The sequence below is a fragment of the Alexandromys fortis genome, unplaced genomic scaffold, assembly GCF_014885135.2.
Source record: "Alexandromys fortis isolate MF-2015 unplaced genomic scaffold, M_Fortis_MF-2015_v1.1 scaffold_385, whole genome shotgun sequence".
In the NCBI taxonomy this organism is placed as follows: Eukaryota; Metazoa; Chordata; class Mammalia; order Rodentia; family Cricetidae; genus Alexandromys; species Alexandromys fortis.
In genome coordinates this window covers 361,126-386,620 of record NW_026068265.1, presented here as the reverse complement: position 1 = coordinate 386,620, position 25,495 = coordinate 361,126, and the positions used below count along the sequence as shown (strand labels likewise).

Genomic DNA, 25,495 nt, shown 5'->3' with positions numbered 1-25,495 from the left:
TTGCTTTCATGCAGGCAAGTCTCAAGGCAAAGTGCTCTGTATAGATGGATATTTTTGTTTGTTTTTGAGACAAGGTTTCTCTGTAGCTTTGGAGCCTGACCTCAGACTAATCCTTGTAGACCAGGCAGGCCTCAAACTCATAGAGATCCACCTGTGTCTGTCTCCTGAGTGCTGAGATTAAAGGCATGTACCACAACCATCTGACATGTATAGCTGGATTTTAATAAAGCTTGTTATTTCTTTTCCTCAGCACTAGAATATACTTTTTCTGTACTAATGGCTGCCAAGTATCAATGTGCATAACAATTCTCAGAATAGCATGTAACTTCATGCCTCCAAAAACTGCTAGACTGTTGGTTGGACCAAGGATCATTTTGGTAGCATACATTCCAGTTGCTGAGGATTCTACACTTTGAGAAATCTTGATGTGTTATCTCTAGTACCATAGAAAATGTTAAATATAATACTACTCTGTGGAAAAATGTTTAGGTACACTGACCTCTAACCTTATTGTTCAGATAAAATTGAAGTCACTTTATTGTTGTTGGAGGCCACTTGCTTGTTCCCAGATACTCAGCAATGAGATAACCACACAGAAACTGTATTAACTAATTCACTGCTCAGCCTATTAGCTCTAGCTTCTTATTGGCTATCTCTTACATCTTAATTTAACACATTTCTATTAGTCTGTTTATCACCATGTGGCTGTGGCTTACCAGCAAGGTACCATTTGGCATCTGTCTTTGGTGGGGCTACATGGCTTATCACTGATTCTGCCTTCTATCTTCCAGCATTCAATTTAGTTATCCCCATCTAGCTCTACTCTATCTATCACAGGTCAAGGCAGATTCTTTATTCATTAACCTATAATAGCAACAGATATACAGAAAAACTTCCCACACCATTCCCCCTTTTCTATTTAAATAAAAAGGAAGGTTTTAACTTTAACATAGTAAAATTACATATAACAAAACAGGTATGAAGCAAGAATTACAGTTACAACATTTATATCTACTTTATCTTTTATCATAACTAAGGATAACTATAACTATCTATATTCTTCAAATCCAGCAAAGACTCCAGAAGAATATAATATTACCTAAGTAAACAGTAAGTGCATCATAAGAAACTTCCAAAATGCTAGAATTGACAGAAACATCTCACGGCCTGGACAGTCCACCCAAAGTTCTTCTGTAACATTGAAACATCCATCCTCAGCCTACAGGCCCATTGTATCTAGCAGACTTTTCCATGACTCAGGAAATTTCAAAGACAGTTCTGCCTATATTGGCAGTTTGTCAGTCACATTTTTCTGTATCCTGCAGAATGTCTGGCAGACTCTTTCATGAATCAGGAACCCTGAAGGATCATCTCACCTTTAGGCAAGTTCAGCAGTCATTTATCCTTGGGTCCTGCATGTCCAGTTCATATAGCATAGCCTCAATCAGTACAGGGAAGAGCAGTTTCTTGCCCAAATGGCTGGCTAATTCCATAAGGAGCCTCTTTAGTGTCCATCATCCTCTTGAATTAGACTGGCACTGCCAGGAGCAGATGTGTCTGATTGTCATGAAAAGTCCTAACTTCTCAAAACATTTAAATGCCATATTCTGAAGGTCTCTGAAAGATTTGAAGAATAACTATCTAACTGAAGTATATCTCTATATATTTAGACAACCTAACTAACATGATTAGAAGCTTGACTATTTTTTTTTTTTGGTTGTTTGCGAGATAGGGTTTCTCTGTAGCTTTGGTGCTTGTCCCGGAACTAGCTCTTGTAGACCAGGCTGGCCTCGAACTCCCAGAGATCCGCCTGCCTCTGCCTCCTGAGTGCTGCGATTAAAGGCATGCACCACCACTGCCCGGCTAGAAGCTTGACTATTATATTGATTATTAATCTATATTTCTTAATTATACATTATATTTTTAAATAATCTGGAAAAGCACAATGACTGAATCAAGATCAAAAATACATATACACAGTATAACAAAATCGACCTTAAATTTGTATCAATAAACCATTATGCATACTAATGCAAATCTCTATAGCATATCCCCCTTTATATATAAAGAAACATTTTTTATAAACAGTAATTGGGAATATAGGCATAGTTCTCTCCAAACTGCTTCCTGCTTTTTGTTGGGCAAAGTATTTTTGGGGGTGTTTATGGCAACATTTTAGGGGATCTTTGTACATAAAACCACATTAGTCTGGAATTAGTCCACAGGTTCTCATCTTCTGAGGAAACAAAAGCAGAATCTCTTTTCAAAAGCAACAAATCCTTAGACTCAAATTCTGAAATCAAAATACCTTTATGTTGGTTTAACTTAGCAGTCCATATAATGAAATGTCTATTCATATTTAGCTTCTTCACAATCAAATAATTNATGTATATATATGGGTTATTTTTCTTTACTCCTTTTAATCTATAACTCTCTGTATTCTATCTCTTTAAAGACTTTATTTTTCAAAAAACTGTTTACTCTTTGTTATAGCTCTCTAAACTCTTTTTCTTTTCTCTCCCAAGCCTGTGTATATTTATCCAACACTGTGACCCAAGGCAGATGCTTTATTCATTAAACAATAAAAGTGACACATACACAGAAGGACTTCCCATACCACTTCATAAAGGTTGTCACCAATTTTAATCTTAAAATTATGCATAAGCTGTTAATTAATTGTCAACTTTCATGTAGAAAACTTTTAATTAATTTGTTTGAAAGAACCCTACCAATTGTTACTGGTTCAGGGAGTTGGGTCTTTAAAAAAAACAAAATTACATTTTTTTTCATTCTGAAAGCCAAATGATGAGACATCTGTGTTCACCCATAGCCACTTCTGCTTTCTCTTTCTATATAGAAGAATATTATACTTTGAGCAGAATAAATAATTAGATATGGTCAAATGAACTGTAGGCAGAAAGATTGCATGTCATTTCTATACAAACATAGTTAATAGCCAGTATTTCCCCCTCCAGGGTTCTCTTCACACTAATTGTGGAGTATTTTTCAAGTTGAGTCAATGGAGATGGGAAATCACAGCAGCCGGTACCAGAGTTTTCATACATTCAGCAGTTTGTCAGTGAAACATAAACCCTACGTTGAATTAATGGGATATTTTTGTTACTGTGATATGAGCCTAACCTACCATGATACATTGCCTGGTAATATATCATAAGAACACATAAAAGTATGGAATTTTAAAGACATTTGATTGTTGTAAGTTTACAACCAATCTATAGGGTTTACTATAAATATTTAAAACTTTCTTAAAGGTAATATGAACAAATATTAAAAACATTTAAGATTATAATTAATGGTCCCATATCAAAGTATCAAAAGACCCATAAATATGTGGAGAATGATGCCACTTTTTAAAGTGGTTGCTATATGCAATTAAGGCTTTCATCTGTAATTCAGGAAAAGTTCTATTACCCTTCTTCTGAAAATCTAGTATTATAGGCCCTCTAATTTTATTTGATTATCTTAAGAAGCAAAAGCACAAGTTAATGGTGTATTGCCATTCCCACATACTAGAAAGATGTGTTAATGAATTACAATTACCATATACTCCATACATTAATGTGAACTGTATGTGAGAATTTGATATGATGTGTGCTCTATAAAACATCTTGAAGAACTTTTATGAGTATTTTACAGCTAATCCAGATATCTCAACCACAATTAATTTCAGAATAACTCAATTTTCACCACTATCTACCTTTCTGAAGAGTGATTATTTTCAGTTTGAAGAGTGATATTCTTCTAACCCTGGCTTTTTAGAATACCAGTGTGCTTTGAGTCAGAAACAAAACCTTATGGGCAAAGATATTAGAAGTTCTAAGAGAAACAAAATTAAGGACGTTCAGTCTTTGGGTCTTGTGGGAAGCATTGTCAGGTATAACTTCCTTTAAGATATTATGTGTGTATTTATAATATACATATATAATGTTTAAAATGTGATATAATATATAAATATGTTGTGTAAAATTTTAGGCAAATATAAAAGAAAATTATTCCTTGATGCATTATCAAAAAACATTGTATTAACTGTTCTCCCTTCCTCTTTATCCAGTATCAGGCACAGAGAATTTCCTTTTGAATGGTTGGACATGGTAATGCAAAGTGACTCCTAAAACAACATAGCGTATTACTGTTGCCCTTGGTTGCCTCTCAGACGTGGAAGATAAACCCCTATCACTGAAGATAAATAGGATACAGAACTTATTTGAGCTGAGACTCATCAGTGTCCTTTCCATAGTACCAGATAGTACTATGCAAGCTGTCCAGGGATGGAAACACTTAATAGTTCTACCCAACTGTAACACTTATGAACCACAACAATTGCCAGTATAGCAAGATATCCACAAAGGTGCACTAAGTGGCACTTACATGTTAGTAGTACCCAACAGCTGTTGTTGAAATAAAGAGGGGCGGGGCTGCGTCCCCAACACCCCGGCCGCTTGGCTAGCTCATGCCCGAAATAACAACACACAAACTGTATTCATTTAAGAACTGCTTGGCCCATGAACTCTAGCCCTTACAGGCTAATTCTCGAACCTGGACTAGCCCATTTCTAATAATGTGTGTAAGCACCCCAAGGTGCACTTACCGGGAAGATTCTAGCCTCCATCCATCGTTGCATCTACCCAGGAGAGCTGAGCATGGCATCTCTGCTCCAGCAGAGCTGTCGGGTCTCTCTAGGAGCAGAGCAGAGTCTGACCTCACTTCCTCTTCCGCCCAGAATTCTATTCTGTTTACTCCTCCCATCTATGTTCTAAGCTGAGGCCAAGCAGTTGGTTTATTATAACTTAACCAATGAAATCAACAGATTGATATATGACACTCCCACATCAAGCTGTCTAATTAAACTTAGGAATCACGCAAAAGAAAGGAAATCATTCCTGGTACTAAAAACTTGCCCAGCTTTCTGTGGCTTGTGAGGTCATGAATCTTATGTGAGGCCAGATTTTGAAAGAGAATTTACTACCACCATTTTTGCTAGACTAGTATAATTTAAACTACATTCTAAATTGTATCCTTCTACCCACAGATAAGTGTAGGGATCACCTCTTACTGAAGAAGTCTCTCTTCACAGCAAGTAGAGACCATCACATAAACAGCACAACTGGATCAAATGCAAAGATCCACAGATTGTGCAGAGCCCAATCCAACTATATACATCATCATTCCTGCATCTACATGACATCTTAGAGAGCAGGGTGGAAGAAGAGGCAGAAAGATTGTGAGAGCTGAGCTTCTGCAAGTCTCCTGTTAAATAGTCTCTCCAGGAAGTGGCTGCATAAACAATACCGGGACAACAGTAATATCGGTAGTCATACTAACACAATACATAGAAAATATCATGAGGACCCATCCCTCAACAAAGAATTACAGACAATTACTGACTACTGAGAGAGAAATAGTCTCTGCAGGTATGAACCTCTTAATTGGTTATCTAACGCAAAATGGTCAGCCTTGAAATCAAACACACATGAACAGCAAAAACAGGCTCAACAAGTTGTATTTACATATGTATGCCTACAGACACACACGTACACAGAAAAAATAGGTTATTAGTTTGAGAGTTTGATGGCATGGTAGGGATTGAAGGGAGAAGACTTGGGAAAGTTGGAGGGAGAAAAGAAAAGGGGGAAATGATGTAATTCTATTTTAATTAAAATGTATTAAATAAGTTCTGTATTTATAATAATTCTGAGTCTTCATCATAGATTACAAGTGACAATAGAGACAGTGCCCATATCACAGGATAAGGCTCAAAGTGACAATGAAAATGGAAATAATAGTAATGAATACGTAAGAATGATTGTAGCCTGAAGTATAGTATTGTCTAGAGCAGCAAAGTCTTAAGATATAAATTTTTCTGTTTTTAATGGCCCACAAAGTCAAAAGTGTCTGGAGCATGTGAGTATCATAATTGAGCTTCATATTTCTTTAAAAGGTATGATTCTAGGGATGTAACATTTATTTGCTCATATCTTTTCATAGAGGCTTCTACCAAAACCGGGGTTAAGGACATATGGAAACATCTGTGTTGCAAAATGCCCCTTAGAATAAGCATCAGAAGACTTAAATTGCAGTGGGCTCTAGTATTAGTTAAGTGTACTTCTTTGAGTGAACTTTTCTGACTCCCAGATTCCTTTTTGGTTTTGTTCTTGTTTTAACTTTATTGATTTTTCGTGAATTTCACCTCATGCATCCTCGATCCATTCATCTCCCTCTGCCCTTGCAACCAGCTCACCAAGATAAAAATTTAAAAGTAAAACCCAAACCAAACAAACAAAAAGGCAAAAAAAATCCCTCCCCATGGAAGTTATAGTGTGGCCCAGTGAGTAACACAGTATCCCCTTTAATCCGTGCATCTTTACTTGTTACTGTTCATTGCAATGAGTCATTGGTCTGATTTGAGGTCTCTGGTTTTTGTTAAACCACCAATACTGGGCCCTCACTGGGACTCCTCTCGGATATTGTATTGTTACCCTGTGTCTTCTTGTAGCTTTGGATCTGCAGACATGGCCACTTCGCATGCTCCAGCAGTTCATAGATGAGGTGGGTATTGGGGTGGGCTACCCTGTAGTCCTGGTTCTGGGCCTGGGTGGTAGCTGGGTCGGTCAGTCTGCCAGCTTTCCCTCATTGTCACTACCCAGGTGAGCTCTCCAGCACCGCCCTTGTTAGCTCCCCCACTTTAGCAGACAGCAAGGAATGGGGTCAGTTCTCGCACCCTTGGGTCCAGCTCACCCACAAGCACACCATCAGGGCCAGTTCTACTATTTTGCTCAGGCGAGGTACAGGACCCAGTCTCTGGATTGCTGCACTTGGTGAGTGGCAGGGCCAGCTCTTCCTTTCTCATGCCCTTGAGGTCGGCTCTCTCATCTCTAGCAGGTGGCAAGGCGTGGGGGAAAGGCATATATATGTCCCTTACTCTTGCCATATCATGGCATACCATGGAGGAACAGGGGAAGCTCTCCTGCTCTCCCGTGTGCAGGCTAGACTCACCTGTGCCCCCACCAACAGGGTCAGGTGAGGTGCCATTTCTGCTCCTCCGCGTTTTACTTATATTTTTATTGCTGTTGTTGCTGTTTGGTTTGGAGGTATTTTTCTTTGGTGTTTTGAGACAGGGTTTTTCTCTGTAGCCCTAGCTGTCCTAGACTTGGCTGTTCTTGAACTCACAAAGATCCCCCTGCCCCCTGCCTCTCCATTGATGGGATTAAAGGCATGCACCACCACTGCCCAGCCTGGCTTCCAGATTCTTAACAAGCAAATTGAAAACATTTAGCTGGATGTCTCAATTATGCCTTCCAGCTTAGCAGGGACACTCAAGTTTGGGATATTATTATATAGCATGTTAGTTTTGTTTTCAAGTGCATGTAGGCTCATAGGTTGTAACATAAGTTCAATGATAAGAGTGGTGTACTGAAATTGAAGAAACAAATATTTTAGCCTTACTCTTTCATTGGTGAAGTTATTACTAGATAGTAAAATTTAGGGTTTTGTGCATACCAAGAACACACTCTACAATTGAGCTATACTTACAGCCTCAAGCCTAGCCAACACACGCCTTTAGCAAGTTTGTTTGACTAATACAAAATGGCAACCAAATATTTCTAGTTTCTCTCTCAAACTAAAAGAAAAAATAGAAATAATCAATAGAGAGTATACTTATTTTTTTTCAAAATTTATTTTTATTTCATGTACTTTGGTGTTTTCTCTCTCTATATATATATATATGTATGTATACACACACATATGTATATGTATATATGTGTGTGTTTGAAGATGTTGGATCCCCTGGAAGTGGAGTTACAGTTCTGAGCTGCCATCTGGGCGCTGGGAATTGAACCCAGGTCCTCTGGAAGAGCAATATGTGCTCTTAACCACTGAACCGTCTCTCTGGCCCATGCAAATATTCTAATCTTTAATGTACTCTCTACTCAAGTAGATTAAACTTAGAGTCTCCTGTCCTAGAGATAAAAATGTTTGCTGCAGTGCGATGTTGATGAGGACAGAAAATTCAAATACAAGATTACAAATTGGGGTAACTCTTTGTCTGGGCAGGGTCTCATACGCCAGACTTAATCTTGAACTTCTTATTCTCCTGCTTCTACCTCCTGAGACCTGGGATTACAAACATGTACCACCATACCCTGTTTGTGTGGTACTGAGAATGGAACATAGCTCTTCATGCATGCTAAGCAAGTAGTCTACCACCTGACCTAAATCCCCAACCTATCATTATAATAGACAGAGTTATGAACTTTTTTAGACTAAGAAAAGTTATACTTTATAGAGGATTTTATCCATGAGTCAAAGTTCAGAAGAGAGGCCAGGACTGGTGTTTTGTATTTGAAATATTTCAGCGTAATGTAGGAAACTGAAACTATTGAAGGGAAAGGAATAAAAGTAGGGAATAATACAGGGAAAGGCAATATAAATAGGATAAAAGTATTTTAAAGGAAAAAAGAAAAACAGGCCCTCTTACTGATTATAAATGAGATTATGAATCATCACACCTTTTCTGTCAGTTACTTTAGGATTATGTGACAACAACTAAAGATGATTTACTTTCTTAGACCCATAATTCTCTTGCAATAATTATTTCCAAAAAAAGTCCCAAGGAAATTGTCAAAGATTTATGTATAAGAATGCATATAGCACTTTTATGTATAATAGAGAAGATTTAATGGGTCAGATACCCAATAGTAGAGAAATTACCAAATTAATGGCAATTCATCCATTTAACCATTTATCACACAGCAATTATAAGCATTTTCAAATGAGCATTTATGGATATAGCAATATATTTTTAATACAATGTAAAAGAAAACAGGTGAAGTTACTATACAGAAATTTGCATGTCTATATCTATGCTTCTGTATCTCTATGCACAAGTATGTGTATATATATATTTATATATATGCTTGCATATGTTATAAAATGTTGACAATTGGTGCTATTAGAAAGGTTTTAGTACTCTTTTAACCATTAATTTTGTTATATTCATCCATTTAGTAGTGTGTGTGTGTGTGTGTGTGTGTGTGTGTGTGTGTGTAAGCTATGGTGAGAGTATGAAGGTCAGAGGACAAGTTGAGAGAGTTGGTAGGCTTATGAGTGGGTAGATCAAGAATTACAAGGCCATCACATATGCCCATGAATATAAATGTCTTCTAGAGTCAGATAGGGAAAGCAACTAGGAATGAGGATTTGGGTCCATACATGAATGCAGTTTGCAGGTAGTATAATGAGAAAGAAGAGAGGCTAGGTTTTAGACAGGGACTAATTTCCAAAAGGAGGATTTAAAAGAGGAAAAGGCAAATGTCTAGAAATAATGCTAGCAATGCACTAAAATGGCAATTCACATCTTGGACTCATCCTGGTAACCACAGCAAAAAGAGAAATTGGAAGCTGAGAAAAAAGCTAGTTAAAGCTACAAAGAGAAGAAATATTTCTTCAGAAGCAACTTAAGGTGGATTTGAGTTGGAAAGCAATAGAATCAAGTTACCAGGAAGATCCATAGTTCAATTAGCCCAGCGATTATAGGAATCAGGTCAGAACATAATGGTGAAAGGGTAAGAAGCTATAAACCATGCTTATTATTCAGAAATTAATCAAGTAGTATAAATCTAAAAACTGGCTTCTAATAAGCTAAATCTGTAGCAAATGGTATGCAATTCAGAACTGTATGACTCTCAAGCAGTTTCTACACCAAAAAGGTGATGTGCCAGTTAAGCATATATTTAAAAAATTATTAGAAAGTGATATTTTCATTTCATAAGTATCCAAAATATAATATAATCCTAGATTTATACTTTATAAGTAGCCATACACATTTTAGAATATTTTACAAGCATCACATTTACATGTAGAATTGATCTCATTTTATATCCATTAGACATAGAGATAAGAAAATGGTGACTTTTGGATTGCTGGATTCATGCTATTTTAATTTGCTTTGTTTTGTAATGTAAGGAGACCAGTACCTGTCTCCTAAGATCCTTAGGAAGAAACAGTCAAGTCAATCATTTCCAAAAATGGACACTATGAACACTATGATTATCATTTGTCACTAAAGAAAATTTTCATTGTGTACCCCAGATTAGAGTATTTATTGTTGCTCTCAGTGTCTGTGTTTCTGGTGTTATATTTAGGAAATAGTCTCCTGTGTCCGTGCATTCAAGGCTACTTCCCACTTTCTTATCTATCAGATTCAACATGGTCAGATTTATATTGAGGTCTTTAATCTATTTGAACTTGAGTTTTGTGCATGGGGATAGATATGGATCTATTTGCATTCTTCCACATGTTGACATCCAGTTATGTCAGCATTTATTGAAGATGCTTTCCTTTTTCTATTGTATAATTTTACCTTCTTTGTCAAAAATCAGGTGTTCAGAGGTGTGTAGATTAATATCTGGGTTTTCAATTAGATTCCAATGGTCAACCTGTCTGTTTTTATGCCAATACCAAGCTGTTTTATTACTGTAGCTCTACAAAGCACATAGGAGATCTTTCCATTTTCTGGGATTTTCTTCAATTTCTTTCTTCAGAGACTTAAAGTTCTAGTCAAACAGGTCTTTCAGGAAGTAGCTTTCAATGCATGAGCACAGGAGACCACTCCCTAAATATAACAGCAGTAGCACAGACACTAAGAGCAATAGTAAATGAATGGAAGCTCCCGGAACTGAGAATCTTCTGTAAAGTCAAGGCCACAGTCAATAAGACATAAAAGGCAGCCTACTTAATGGGAAAAGTTCTTCACCAATCCCACATCGAATAAAGGACTGATCTCCATATTCAAAAGAATTCAAGAAGTTAGACATCCAAATTCTAAATAATTTAATTAAAATGGGGTACAGATCTAAACAGAGAATTCTCAACAGAAGAATTTCAAATGGCTGAAAGACAATTAAGGAAATGATCAACATCCTTAGCCATCAGAGAAATGCAAATAAAAATGACTCTGAGATACCATCTAACACCTGTCAAAATGGCTAAGATCAAAACCACCAATTATAGCTTATACTGGAGAGGGTGTGGAGTAAAGGAAACACTCATCCACTGCTGGTGGTAATGCAAACTTGTACAACCACTCTGGAAATCAGTATGGCAGTTTCTCAGAAAACTGGGAATCAACCTACTTACTGCAAGTCCCAGAAATACCACTCTTTGGCATATACCCAAAGGATGCTCAACCGTGGGGTAACAAGGACATTTGTTCAACTAGGTTCATAGTAGCATTATTCGTAATATAGCCAGAACCTAAAAACAACTTAGATGCCCCTCAACTGAAAAATAGATAAAGAAAATGTACATTTGCACAATGGAGTACTACATAGCTGTAAAAGACAATAACATCTTAAAATTTGCATGTAAATGGATGGGACTAGAAAAATCGATCCTGAGTGAGGGAACCCAAACCTTGAGAAATGAGCATGGTTATGTACTCACTCATAGATGAATACTAGCTGTAAAGCAAAGGATAAGAAGCCTGTAGTTCATGACCACAGAGAAGCTAAGTAACAAGGACAACCCTAATTGAAACATACATATATATTCATGGGAAGGAAAAATAGACAAGATCTCCTGAGAAAATTGGGAGCATGGGTGTCAGCGTAGAAGAGAAGGCAGAAGGTGAGGAGGAGGGGAGAACAGGAGCAGGGAGGAGAGCCAGAAGGAAAGGGATGGTTGAGATGGGGAAAGGGCAGAGAACAAGTAAATAGATAGGCTTTTTTTTTTTTTTTTTTGGTTTTTCGAGACAGGGTTTCTCTGTGGCTTTGGAGCCTGTCCTGGCACTAGCTCTGTAGAGCAGGCTGGTCTCAAACTCACAGAGATCCGCCTGCCTCTGCCTCCCGAGTGCTGGGATTAAAGGCGTGTGCCACCACCAACGCCCGGCGTAAATAGATATGTTGATTGAGGGAATCCATTATGGGGCTAGCAAGAAATCTAGCACTAGTGAAATTCCCAGGAATCCACAAGGATAAGCCCAGCTAAGACCTTAAGCAATAGTGAAGAGGTTGTCTGAACTGGCCTTCCCTGTAGTCAGATTTATAACTATCTTAAATTTTATCATAGAACCTATAATCTGCAACTGATGGAAACAGATGCAGAGAACCACAGTGGAGCATTGGGCTGAACTCCCAAAATCCAATTCAAAGAGAGGGAGGAGTGAGGATATGAGCAAAGAGGCCAAGACCATAATGGGGATACCCCTGAAATAACTAACCGTAGCTAATGGAAGCCTTCTCACTCTGGCATGACAGCAAGCGAAACAGCATAGGATCAAACTAGACCCTCTGAATGTGGGTGACAGTTGTATGGCTGGGACAGACGGTGGGGCCACTGGCAGTGAGACCAGGATTTATCCCTGCTGCTTGTTCCGGTGTTTGGAGCCCATTATCTCTGAAGGGATACCTTGCTCAGCCTAAACATAGTGTGGAGGGCAGGAGAGCCTTGGTCCTGCCTAAAAACAATGTGTTAGACTTTGTTGACTCCCCATGGGAGGCCTTTCCTTCTCTGAGGAGTGGTTAGGTGGTAGGATAGGGGAAAGTTGAAGGGAGCAGAAGGAGGGGAGAGATTGGGAAATGGATTTGGATTGAAAAATAAGAAAAGATAGCTTTTTAAAAAATAAATTAAAATAAAAAATCTATAGTAGGATGTAAAATTACATATTAAAGCTCACAAAGGTTAAATTTACAACTCCCCCTGTTCTCTCTCTGTCTCTCTGTCTCCCTCCCCCCACCTCTCTCTCTCTCACACACACACACACACACACAGAGAGAGAAAGAGAGAGAGAGAGAGAGAGAGAGAGAGAGAGAGAGAGAGAGAGAGCCAATACCAAGACTGAACTACCAAACATTTTCATCATTCCACAGGCCTCACTTTTGATCTTGCCAGTCGGTCTACAGTCCTTGCGGTAACCATAGTTTATACTTGTGCCATTTGATTACCCCATTGTAGAACCTCATAAAAATAGAATCAGAACTCTTTTCTATGTGGTTTTCTAGACTCTTTGTGTTTCAAAGGGTAGTCCACATTGTTGCACATAGTTGAAATTTATAACGTTTTATTTCAGAGTTTACGTCCACAGAGTGGTATACCCAGTGTGTCTGTATATCTTATTATTGATGAACACGAGTAACTTCTAATTTGAGGCTATCAGAAATTAGCTGCTAAGGATATTAATGATACTGGTGATGGAGATTGAGCTAAGTGGTTGAGTGTTCGCCTTTTATGCACAAGGTCCTGAGTTCAATATTCAGCTGCACACACACAAATACTATTGATACCTACTTTTGCACTCATTTTCTGGGTATCAGTGTAACATTTCAGGGACTGAAATTGCTAGATCATAAAGGTAGCGTGTGTTTAGCAGTAAAAATGACATTATTGTTATCAGGCAAACATTGAGCTTTCTTTTTTTATAAAGTAATCATTCCAATCTTCTTCTTTGTAGTTGTTCTGATAAATCAGGACCTCTCTATCCTAGGGTGACCTTGAATTTGTGATTCTTCTGCCTCAGCATCTTCTGTGCTGAGATTACAGGCCTGAATCACTGTTTTATGATTTGCTGCTTTCTTAAAATGCTTCATTACAATCATGGTACAGTGACTTTCCCTCAGAAGTATAAATGCTAATTAGAAATCAAAATTAATGGAAAATATGCTTAGTCTATGGCAAATTTACTGGAATATATGTTTCCTTTACAACAAATTTGTGTCTATATGTTTGAGCATATGGACACTGCCTAAAAGGAATGTGTCAAATAAATCACAATATCAGTTATTTATTGATTTTAATTAAAAGCCAATCACTACAGTCTTATGCCTCTTGTATTTTGGTTTCCATGTCTGAGCTCAAGGTATAGAACCTTAATTTAACAATTCATCGTTATTCACATTAGAATAAGTAAATCCAGCTGCATGGTTTTGTTTACAATATGTGCTTGCCTCAGCAGATGTACATGAGGAATAATTGTGTATCATTCACAAAAAAATCTTACAAAATGACTCATAGTTATATTTTCAAGAAACAATAATATTAATGTCAATATAAATTATTTTCATTTTTAAATTCCTGAAATACTGCTCCTGTTTTTGACAAGTACTGGCAAGAGATTGTATGGTGCAGTAAGCAAGGTAAAGAAAGATTTGTATACAGACATGTTCCCCAAGTTCCTAAGTACTACATATTAATAATGAGATATTGATCATGTAAAAAGCCACTTTCCTTTACCATGCCAATTTACTTTTTATTGAAACAACACTGAATACCCTCCTTGGACAAACCCTCTAGCATTTGGAGAACCAAATAAATGAGCAAGCGACCCAAGTATTGTCTTGAGTTAGACTCAAGCATCTCAAATGAGCACAAGATTGAATATTCTTTGGTGGCTTTTGACATCAACTGAGTAACTTGAGTGAATTACAGCTGCATGTCCCCGCTAGGGCTATCTATTATCCAGTATGTCTTATTTAATTTTCTGTTTCAGGCAGGCAAATTGACCATGTATACTTGCTTGTGTCAGTAGCTAATTTTAGATCACTAATCTAATTGGAAATGGCATGCCCCTTTAGCTTGTCATGTAGAAATTCACACTTTCTGATTAATGTGATTCATTTATATTAGATTTGACTTGACAGAATGGCAATGTGTAATATAAGAGGTAAGGGTGACAAGATTTCTCTCTCTCCCACTCAGTCACCCTCTTTATAAATGATCCAGCTAAGGCATCAGCCTACAATATTTTCCCTTCAAAGTGATAAATTTTGAACTTGCACCTATTCTAATTTAAGTGTGTGTGCGTGCGCACTTGCACATGTGTGTGTGGGTTTTTTTTTTTTTTGAAGTACAGCAGACCTTTCAGAGAGGGGAAGAGGTGACAGTGTTGTTGATAGTTTCTTACGTTTACATTCATTTATGGCATATAGACATCTGCTATGGTTTTTTAAGAAAGAATTTGCTCCCTTGTTAATAAGGTTGTGTTTGCATTGAATAAAAGTGGAAATTGATTTTAATTTTTTTATAAATCTGGCTGGAGGTGTTCTTTTAGTCCTAACACTTAGGAAATGGATGCAAGAGGAACAGGAGTAAAATCCTCAGTTATATAGCAAGTTACTTGAAATGAATAAAACGTGTCTTAAAAATAAATAAATAATGGTACTAAAAACCTTGCCAAGAACTCATGAACAGGGAATTCATAGGCCCAAGTGGTGAACTTTCTACTATTATTTTGCTGAGTAGATGTGCTGTTTTATATACATACATTCACATACATACATATGTATGTGTGTGCGTGTGTGTGGTAATGCAACAGATCTCAGTTCTCATCAGAGAAGCATTTCTGTGCATTGAACAATGATTAATACAAATACTGATGGAAGTGCAGACAATAAGTAACTATAGAGTGTTGAGCCTGGAACAGGACGTCTATATCCAGCTTTCTACCCGCGCGACTCATAGAACATTGCTGAAGAATAGGCAGAATGACTGCAAAATCTAGAGATTAGAGAGCGCTGCTGTGAAACGGTATCTTCTGGATATGACAAGACTGTGGTTCTCATAAACTCATGTCAGTGGTAGTGCCTGCACAAGATCTACACAGGATCAAGCCATATGGGAGGAGCACATATGATCCCACCTCCAGCTAAGGAGTTATTGTCAGTTGATGACTGTTAGCTGAGGTGGAATCCATTTTCATTGGAGGTATGGTCCTTGATAAAGATTGACCATGCTCCCCTCGATGAACCCACATAAATGGGCAGATGTGAGCATATTTTCAGCACTAGTTAAACACACTAGGGAATAAAAACAAGAGGACATGACGTTAGGAGGAAACAAGGGAGGAATTTTTTAATAGTAGAGGTAAATATCATTGAAATACATTTTATGCCTATATGAAATCCTCAAATAATAAATTAAAAGATAAGAAAAATAGGTAAATAGAATTGAATGCATTATGAACAATATAGGTGGAATGTGATATTAAAATGCTAATAAATTTGGAGAAAAAAATGATGAAATAACTGTAACTAAACATAACTGGACCATTTTTGTACTTTAAACGTTCAGTAGAAGTCATCATCACTACTTACTACATGGACCTGAACTTTACTCTTTCATAAACAAAAGAAAAATCTAATATTGTTTACTTTCCTTGAAATATAATGAATAGTGACTAGAAATCAAAGCTGAATAGTTTCCTTCTCTTCTGCATGTTTCTTTTTCTTCTTTGGTGTAATAGCCACCCTCCACAGCAAAGAATAGCACTACCCAGTTATGATATTTTTAATTAAAAAGCCATTATTTTCAGGATGCTTATTATTAAAAGAAAACTTTAATTAAAATAAATTAGAACTTTAATGCATTCTACACCCTCTTCCTTGTTTTCTCACTGTGATTTTAGAATCCCTAATACTCACAGAGGTAAATTATTTAATTTTCTTTCATCTATTTTTCTAGGTGAGAAATAATAATCTGCTTGTTTAGCACTGCTTAGATTTGGCCCTTAAAACAGCCAGAGGTTGCAGAGATGGTACAGTGATTAACAGTACTTGCTGTTCTTGCCAAGTACTCAAGTTCAGTTCCCCAAACTCATTCACCTATAACTCCAGCTCTAGGGCATTCGGAATCTTCCTTTGGTTTCTACAGGCATATGCACACACATGGTACACACATACATTCAGGCACATAAACATACACCTAAAATGAAAATCTGTAAATAAAAATAAAGTAACCATAGGCTTCATTTCTGTCTTCTCTATAATCCAGCTTAATTATTTCAAGTCCAAATGGATTAAAGACCTCAATATCAGTCCGAACACACTGAACCTGATAGAAGAGAAAGTGGGAAGTACTCTACAACAGATGGGCACAGGAGATCACTTCCTATGTATAACCCCAGCAGCACAGACATTAAGGGCCTCATTGAATAAATGGGACCTTCTGAAACTGAGAAGCTTCTGTAAAGCAAAGGACACTGTCACTAAGACAGAAAGGCAACCCACTGACTGGGAGAAGATCTTCACCAAACCTGCAACTGACAAAGGTCTGATTTCCAAAATATATAAAGAACTCAAAAAACTACACTGTAAAAAACTAATCAACCCAATTATAAAATGGGGCACTGAGCTGAACAGAAAATTCTCAACAGAAGTTCAAATGGCCAAAAGACACTTAAGGTCATGCTCAACTTCCTTAGCGATCAGGGAAATGCAAAATGCAAATCAAGACAACTTTAAGATACTATCTTACACCTGTCAGAATGGCTAAAATAAAGAACACCAATGATAGCCTTTGCTGGAGAGGTTGAGAAGTAAGGGGTACACTCATCCATTGCTGGTGGGAATGCAAACTTGTGCAACCACTTTGGAAAGCAGTGTGGTGGTTTCTCGGAAAATTCGGGATCAACCTACCCCTGGACCCAGCAATACCACTCTTGGGAAGATACCCAAGAGATGCCCTATCATACAACAAAAGTATATGCTCAACTATGTTCATAGTAGCATTATTTGTAATAGCCAGAACCTGGAAACAACCTAGATGCCCTTCAACGGAAGAATGGATGAAGAAAATATGGAATATATACACATTACAGTACTAGTCAGCAGTAAAAAACAATGACTTCTTGAATTTTGCATGCAAATGGACGGAAATAGAAAACACTATCCTGAGTGAGGTAAATTAATACGTTATTAATACTTGAAGGATGTCATAGAATATATTTTGACCATATTCATCCCTGGTTCCTGCTCTAAACTTTCAGATTTGCTCTACCTCTCCATACTTCTGTCCTAAATTGTTTTTAATTTAATAACCTAATTGACTCAAATCTATGCTGTGCATATAATTCTGGGTGTGGGTTCATCCACTGAAGAATGGTTGACCTACCAGGAAACACATACACCCTTAAAGAAAATGGACTCTCCCTCGCCCAGAAGTCACCAATTGTTCATAGCGCCTAAATTAGGGCTGGGGACTCGTGGTCCATCCCCGACCTGGATGGAATGTTGAAAGACTTGATCTAGTGCAGGCCTTGTGAAAGCAGACACAATTGCTGTGAGTTCGCGACTGCAGTAGCTCTGGCATGTCCAGAAGACACTGTTTCGGACAAGTTCTTCTCTTCTGTCTCTTACAGTATTTCCCCCAACTTTCTCTGCAATGGGCCCTGGGTCCGGCAGAAGCAGCTATAATATAGATGTCCCGTTTATGGATGAGCCCTATACAGTCACTTATTCTCCACAGTGACCAGTTGTGAGTTTGTGTGTTAACTGCTGTCCACTGAGCAAAGAAACTTCTTATATGGTCTTGACTGCACTAATCAATGGGGAGAGAGAGATGAATTCAGAGGGCAGTTCTATGTCTGCTTAAGCAAAATATTAGTTGTAGGTTCATGCCTGGCAACTCTGAGCTCCTTAATCATGCATGGATTCTTGACAACATTTGCCAAAGCAGTCTTGTGTTTGAGTTTATGAAGTAGGCCTTAAATCCCATCAAAATGCAGTTGGCCATCTCCACAGCATTCATGTCAGTATTGTGCCCACAGACATTCCTTGACACATTAGTCTTTATAGTAGTCCACAGGGCTAAAATCTGGATAAAACTGTTGGTGATCCCCTCAACACTCTACATAATATCTTCTGGTACTATGAGAGACATTCAGCAGGGAGGAAGCATCCTGGCTAGGACTGGCTCGATTGTCTTATGGCCAATGTGTATGATGCTACAGTCATAGAATCTTACCATCAAGTTCTCATGAGCAGCCAATCAATAGGAAGCATCTGCATTGTTTTGGGGATCTCTGGAACATCCAAAACAACTCAAGATGGGTATCCCACACCTGGTGCTAGGCTTTTTATTTGGCAACTGTTTACAATTTGGTATGTACACAGTATAAATCATGTAGAATTAAATTGTCTTTTACAAGTAGATGTGTATGACTGGTGAACTTTCCACAACTTAAAGTATCTTCTACCCCAATTCCTTTGCTGTCACAATAATCCACAGTGTAACACTGAAGCTGAGATTTCTGCTGCAGCTTCTGGCCTCTGATCCTCATCCAGACGGCTTGTCAAGACTGTCATTAATGGGAGTAATTTTTCGTAAGCACTATTGCAATTATGCCATTTTCCTGCTCGATGAATGCCTTAGCACACATAGCTGAGGTACTTCTGCTGAAATACTAGTTTTTCATAATCATAATAATTACGCTAACATTTACAAGTTTACATGTTTGTATTTAATTCCTGACAAACATGTAATTTTACAGATGAGAGAACTGAGATTCAGAATAGTTGATCAAATTGTTTTTGAAAAAGTCTGTCATAATAACTTAGGCTGTAAATCTTAAGTTTTTGTCCTGTGTTCTTTTGGATAGGAAATTTATGTTCTTAACATTATTACCCAACACTGCAGGCAAATTTGGTGCTGACCACTCTGGTCTCCATGTTGTCTCAATAATTGGTTTTACTTTTGTTCATCTAGCCTTTTATTTGAATGCCTTTTTATGTCATTTTAAAAGACCCACATTGTACCCATCTTTCAGAATATTATAAAACCTAACTCTTTATAGCTTGTTAATGCTTCTCTCGATTTCTGGAGCATGTCATTTTCAATATTAACATACTTCCCTTATTGCAGCATGAACTTCCAGTAGTTTTACCAAGCCATTTGTAAGTTACCCAAAGGGAGATGCAATGTTTTAAATGACTTCAGTACATTTTAGCAAGATTATACATTAGCCCATTGTCAATGACAGCGAATGATGACTGTTTAATTATTATTTTTGTTTAAGATGGCTCCTTTCTCTTTGGTTATTTTCCAATAGAACTTAAAAACATTTGTACAAAGATTTTAATTGACTTGAGCAATCAGTCATTCTGTATTTTATTTTCATAAGATAATGAGAATAATTCGTATTAAGTATTTTTTATTCAGCTTAAGCCAGTGAGTGTAAAACACGGTAAATAGAAACTTACTTAAAGGAGCACTATAAATGTCTTTTGGAAAATTTAGGCTAACAGAAATAACTAATTTGAAAATGCTGGTGTCAAGCATTTTTTTTTTGACATTAAAACAGCCTATTTAAAGAAGATAATTATTTTTCTTAAAAAACACACATGGAAGTTGTGGCTATAAGAAATATTAGTTCTGGAGATCTAGTGGACATTACGATTACTATAGTTAGTAATGCTGTAATGTTTGCTTGAAATTTTTGAAGAGGGCATACGTACGTATTTGTATATAGTATATAAAATTTGTGAATTTAATAAACAGCTATGAATACAATTATTTCCAACACATATATGCTCACAAAAATTATTTAGTATGGTGATGGGTGTTAATTAATTTGGTTGTGTTAATCATTTCAAAAGACACATATAAAATCATTACGTTATGCAAATTAAATATATTTTTTACATTTGCATTATGCCTCATTAAACCAGCAAAATGGATGCAATTATGCTTTAATTAAAAAATTAAAAAGTTAATTAAGATTTTTAAATGAAAATGAATTTTGATTTAAAAAAAAAACACTGTAGATAAATAGGGTCCATATAATAGAGCACGTCCACAGAGTACTTTCATCATTCCTCCTCTCCTATTTCTGCCCTCTTACCACCCCTTCCGGTCTCTTCCATTCTATGACCCTCTTTTTCCTCCCATTTAAGATCTCTTTTTTCTCTCACATATTATGTTCCCCTTTTCAGTTTCCTGATCTATTTACATACCACACACACACACACACACACACACACACACACATATATAATCTTGGATACATTAGCAAATGTGGCATTTGTTTTACTGAGTCTGGATAATCTCACTTAATATAATAATTTCCAGATGAATATATTTTCCTTAAAGCTACATTATTTCAAATGCTTTATTGTTGAATGTTCAGTTGTGTATATTCACCATAATTTGCATCCATTCAACTGCTAATGGGCTTCTAAACTGGTTCCATATCTTAGCTATTTTGACTAGTGCAGCAATAAACACAGGTGTACAAGTGTGCCTGTAGTAAGACTTAGAATCCTTTGGGAAAGTACAAAGAAGTGGTATAACTGAGTGGTATAGTAGCTCCATTTTCACTTTCTTAAGAAACCTCCAAATTGATTCCCATCGTGGCTGCATCCCTTCTAGTTCTCATTAGTCTCTTTATTCCCCTATATAGTTTTGTTTCTACTTTCACATATGTGTGAAATACAGGAACCGCAAATAAGAAAAAACGCACAATATTTGGCTTTCAGAGATAGTCAATTCACTTTATGTGGTTATCTCCACATATAGTCGTTCTCTGCCAAGTGATACAAGCTTGCTATTCATTATGACTGAAAAACACTTTGATTGTATACATGTAGCTAATTTTCTTTATCTTTTCCTTTAGTTGATCAGCACTTTGGTCCATTCCTTAACTTGAACAGTGCTTTCTATATTTTTGTGAGTTAGCATAGTTCTCAAAGGCACAAAATAAAAAAGTTTAGGGTATTTTATATATACACACATACACATATGTTTACATGTTTGTAGAGAGAATGAGTATATGAGAACACATATAGAGTAAGATTAATATATTACTATCTCTAAATAGTATATATCTATTACATACAGATAAATAGAAAGTCACAAATCCACAAAAAGTTGAAAGTTGATAGCAAATTTTGGAAAAAAATCCTAGTGATGACATATTAGACATAAACTTTGTACCTTTTGTATCATTAATCCTATATCACTCGTTTTTCAATTTTCATCCATGCTAATGACTCTAGCATAGGCACATTCTGAGATTGATGGCTGATTAGCTGAAAGATTTCATAGCCCAAGGCAAGAGATAGGTCCATTAACTTCACATGGTCAATAATTTCAGTAGGTAATGCTCTCTTTTGAGATTTTATTACTAATAAAACCCATGTTTTAATGTTCAGAAAAATTAAACATCATTAAAACGTGCTTATTCTTAAAATTCTGCATGCGCTTGTCCTTTGTTGTGTCTTCATTCCTGAAAGACGTCACTGTACTTTATCTGTGGCAGTCTCTCATAGCATAGGCTGGCTTCAAACTCACTATATACCCCAAAATGCCCTTGAACTCCTGAGCCTTTTGACTTTCCCTCCCAAGTACTGAGAATACAGTTGTTTACCAAGATACCGAGCTATAATTTTAATGCATTTTAAACCTTAATTTGTTTGCTTTTCACATAGTACGAGACCTACACTTAGCAACTAATGTTGATTTTTTTTTCCAGGGATGCTTTTATACAGTTCTTCTAAGTAAAAGAATTCAGCATGATCTTCTGAAATTTAGTATGAATAAATAAAAGCTTTAGGCTAATGACATAGTTTTATGTCATGGGTCTAAGATGGAAACTGCCGCTAGCTGCGTAAACAAAAAGACAAAAAGCAAACCCACTTACCGGCAATTGGGGAACATAGTACAGGCTTGTTGTTGCTGGGCTGTTTAATGAATTGACTGAGGCAGACTGACTTTAAGGCCATCTTTCCTGCAGAGCTTTTTTTTTTTTTGACCCCGAGAAACCTTCTGCAGACTATTACTGGCCTTTTAGTTTAATTTCTCAACCCATCTGAGCTCATTAACTCTTTCCTGAATTCTAATTTTTATATGTGTTTTGATCGCAAAACGTGAGAGAGGCTTTTCCATTTTCTACAACATGTTGCAATGGATTTTCACTTTTATTCAAAACAGAACAAATGATATTAAATGGTCAAATAACAGTGAAATGTTCACTTAACATTTTTTTTTTACTCAGGTACAGCACCGATGGCCTAAAGTCTGAAGTGTATATAATTTTATCCAAATAGTAAGCAAAATGTATACAGCTTTTACCCCTGGCTTAATTTGCTTAGCAATGCAATGAAAGAAAGAACACAGAAGGGAATGAACTAGAAATCTTATTCTGAGCTCCTTTGCACTAGCTACTAGATCTCTGGAAAATTTCTCAGCTTAGATGTATATCAATTGGCAATCACGTCTTCAAAATGGCATTTTATAATAGTTGTATTACCCTGACTAGATTGCATACCTGTAGTGAGAACCAAGAAGGAAGTGTGCATGGAAGTGCTTTCAGAAATCTGAAACCTCAGACAAAACCTGGAACATGTATCATCTCACAAATGAAGGTTTCTTTAGCTACGTTTCAACCTAGCTATTTCCCTTGGCATGAAACGTCTTTCCTATGAATCATGCTGTGTCCACTGGAAGCTTGTGAATGACAACATCAAAGTCGAGAAAATGTGTCCATTCTGCATGCTAACGAGTGAAACGGTGCCAATTATGGCCCTATTAAGTTGTAAAAACTAAAGGATTCACGTTGACTAATTATGTTAATGGCTAGATGGTAAAAGATATTGAAATTTAAACCCTGTGCAGAATTTGCTCAATCACATCTCTTTCCTACCTGCAAGTGTGTCCCTGCCACTAATCAGTCAAACAGAAAGCACAACAGTCTACCACCAGAAAATAAATGAACAGCGAATTCAATTACAGAATCTCCTGAATCCTACATTTTTTATTTTCCCCCTTAATTAGTTGTTTATTGGCAGTGGGCTGGAAGGGATAGCAGAACTAGCATTGCATTCGCTGACAACACTACACCAGTCACGAGGGCATCAAGAGTGAAGGAAAAGCCTGAAAGCCCCTCTTCAAAAGCAAGTGGGTAGGCGGGGGCCTGAAGTGTTGATGGGACAGCCTCAGATCACCTCTGCCTAGTAGGCATGGTTAGACATGAAGAGAGATTCGCTGGCTGCGGCTCCAGACTGACCACTTGGGGTGTACTTTCCTTGACAAGCAAGGCTGTTGGCCAGGGCTCGCTTGATGTATTCCACCTGGGCAGCCTTCAGGTTCTCCTTCTTCCCGCCCCAGGCCGTCAGAGCAGAGGCCTGCAGGGCCCGGCCATAAGAGAAAGTCAAGGCCCATGGCTTCAGCGGTGGGCACTTGTTGATGGCATTGAGGTTGATGGACGCCTCTTCCTCGCTCTGCCCTCCAGACAGGAAAGTGACTCCAGTGACATCAGGGGGCACTGTGCGAACGCAGGGCTGTGACAGTTGTCATGGCAATCTCCTCATTGGAATATTTCTGGGTACAAGCATGGCCTGGGGTGACCATGTTGGGCTTCAGCAGTGTGCCTTCCAGATAGACATGGTGGTCACTCAGAGCCTTGTACACAGCAGCCAGTACCTTCTCAGTTACATACTGACAGCGCTTTAAGTCATGGTCTCCATCAGGGAGGATTTCAGGGTCCACAGTGGGTACAATGTCATTCTGCTGGCAGATGCTGGCATAACGGGCCAGAACATTGGCATTTTCCATGATGGCAAGGGCTGAAGGAGTATGCTCCCCAATCTTGAGCACACAGCGCCATTTGGCAAAGTCAGCTCCATCCTTCTTATACTGGGCACAACGTTCTGATAGTTCATCCAGCCCTTGGGTGGTGGTATCACCATTGGTTCCTGCCAGGGGTACTACGCCTTTATCTACCTTAATGCCCACAACACCGCCCTTGGACTTGATAACTTGGGGGAAGGGACGTCCATCATCCGACTTTTGGTAGAGTGTTTCGTGGAAGAGGATCACCCCCCCCCCAATGCAGGGGTTCACAAGGTCATCAGCAGTTAATAGCAGCTGGCGGTAGAAGCACCTGTTCTCTTCGGTGTTCTCAGTGCCAATGGACTGCAGCCGCTTAGCAATGCTTCCAGTGGATTCATCTGCAGCCAGGATGCCCTTGCCCGGAGCCACAATTCGGTGAGCAATGTCAGACAGCTCCGTTTTCTGCTCAGGGGTTAGTGCTGGGTATGGGTAGGACATGGTACCAGTGGCAGCACGTTCCTGGCACAGGAGGGGGTAGGTCTGCCGGGTAGGGCGGTGGGTGAGTAAAAGGATGGAGGAGCGAATGCGGATAAAGTCTTCAGAACCCCGATCTGCGTGCGTTCCAAAAGAACGCAGCCTATTGAGCTGAGGGGGAAGGGGGTGACTTGAATCCTTTGTTTTTGATAAAAATATATTGCACATGTGAGATTCACAATGTGGATGTTTGCTTGACTTAAAAATGTTTTATTAATTCCTTGAGAGATTCATACAGTGTATTTTGATCATATCTAACCACGGTCCCAAAATCCCTCTCTCCTCACCCACATAACTGAGTTTTCTTCTCCCCCATCTCGTCGAGTTCAATTTGTGTTCCCCAACTAGTCTTGAGTGGGTCTGCCCTGGAGTGTGGTCTACCTACCAGGAGTCACATCCTTCAAGAAAGTTGACATATATTTAATTAAAACATATATTTAATTTAAAAATTGCTCTTTAAGCAATCTTTTCTCCAAAACTCATCTTTGTGATTGGAGTATTTAACTAATATCAGTCCAGACAGATAACGATATTGGACCTTTCTTCATTTTCGGAAGTCATGTTAGGTACAAGAGTAAAGCAGAGTATTGAAAAAAAATTAGATACAGGCAATTTCCTCACAAAA

General features: G+C 37.8%; 1 protein-coding gene across 1 annotated transcript; it reads right to left on the bottom strand.

The window, feature by feature from the left end:
* Window positions 1-23,683: 23,683 nt before the first annotated feature.
* Window positions 23,684-24,840, bottom strand: LOC126494490 (fructose-bisphosphate aldolase A-like). Its single transcript, XM_050131858.1, is given in 2 exon segments — window positions 23,684-24,056; window positions 24,058-24,840. Coding segments are annotated over 2 exon segments (1,098 nt in total). The 5' UTR covers window positions 24,835-24,840; the 3' UTR covers window positions 23,684-23,735.
* Window positions 24,841-25,495: the final 655 nt, after the last annotated feature.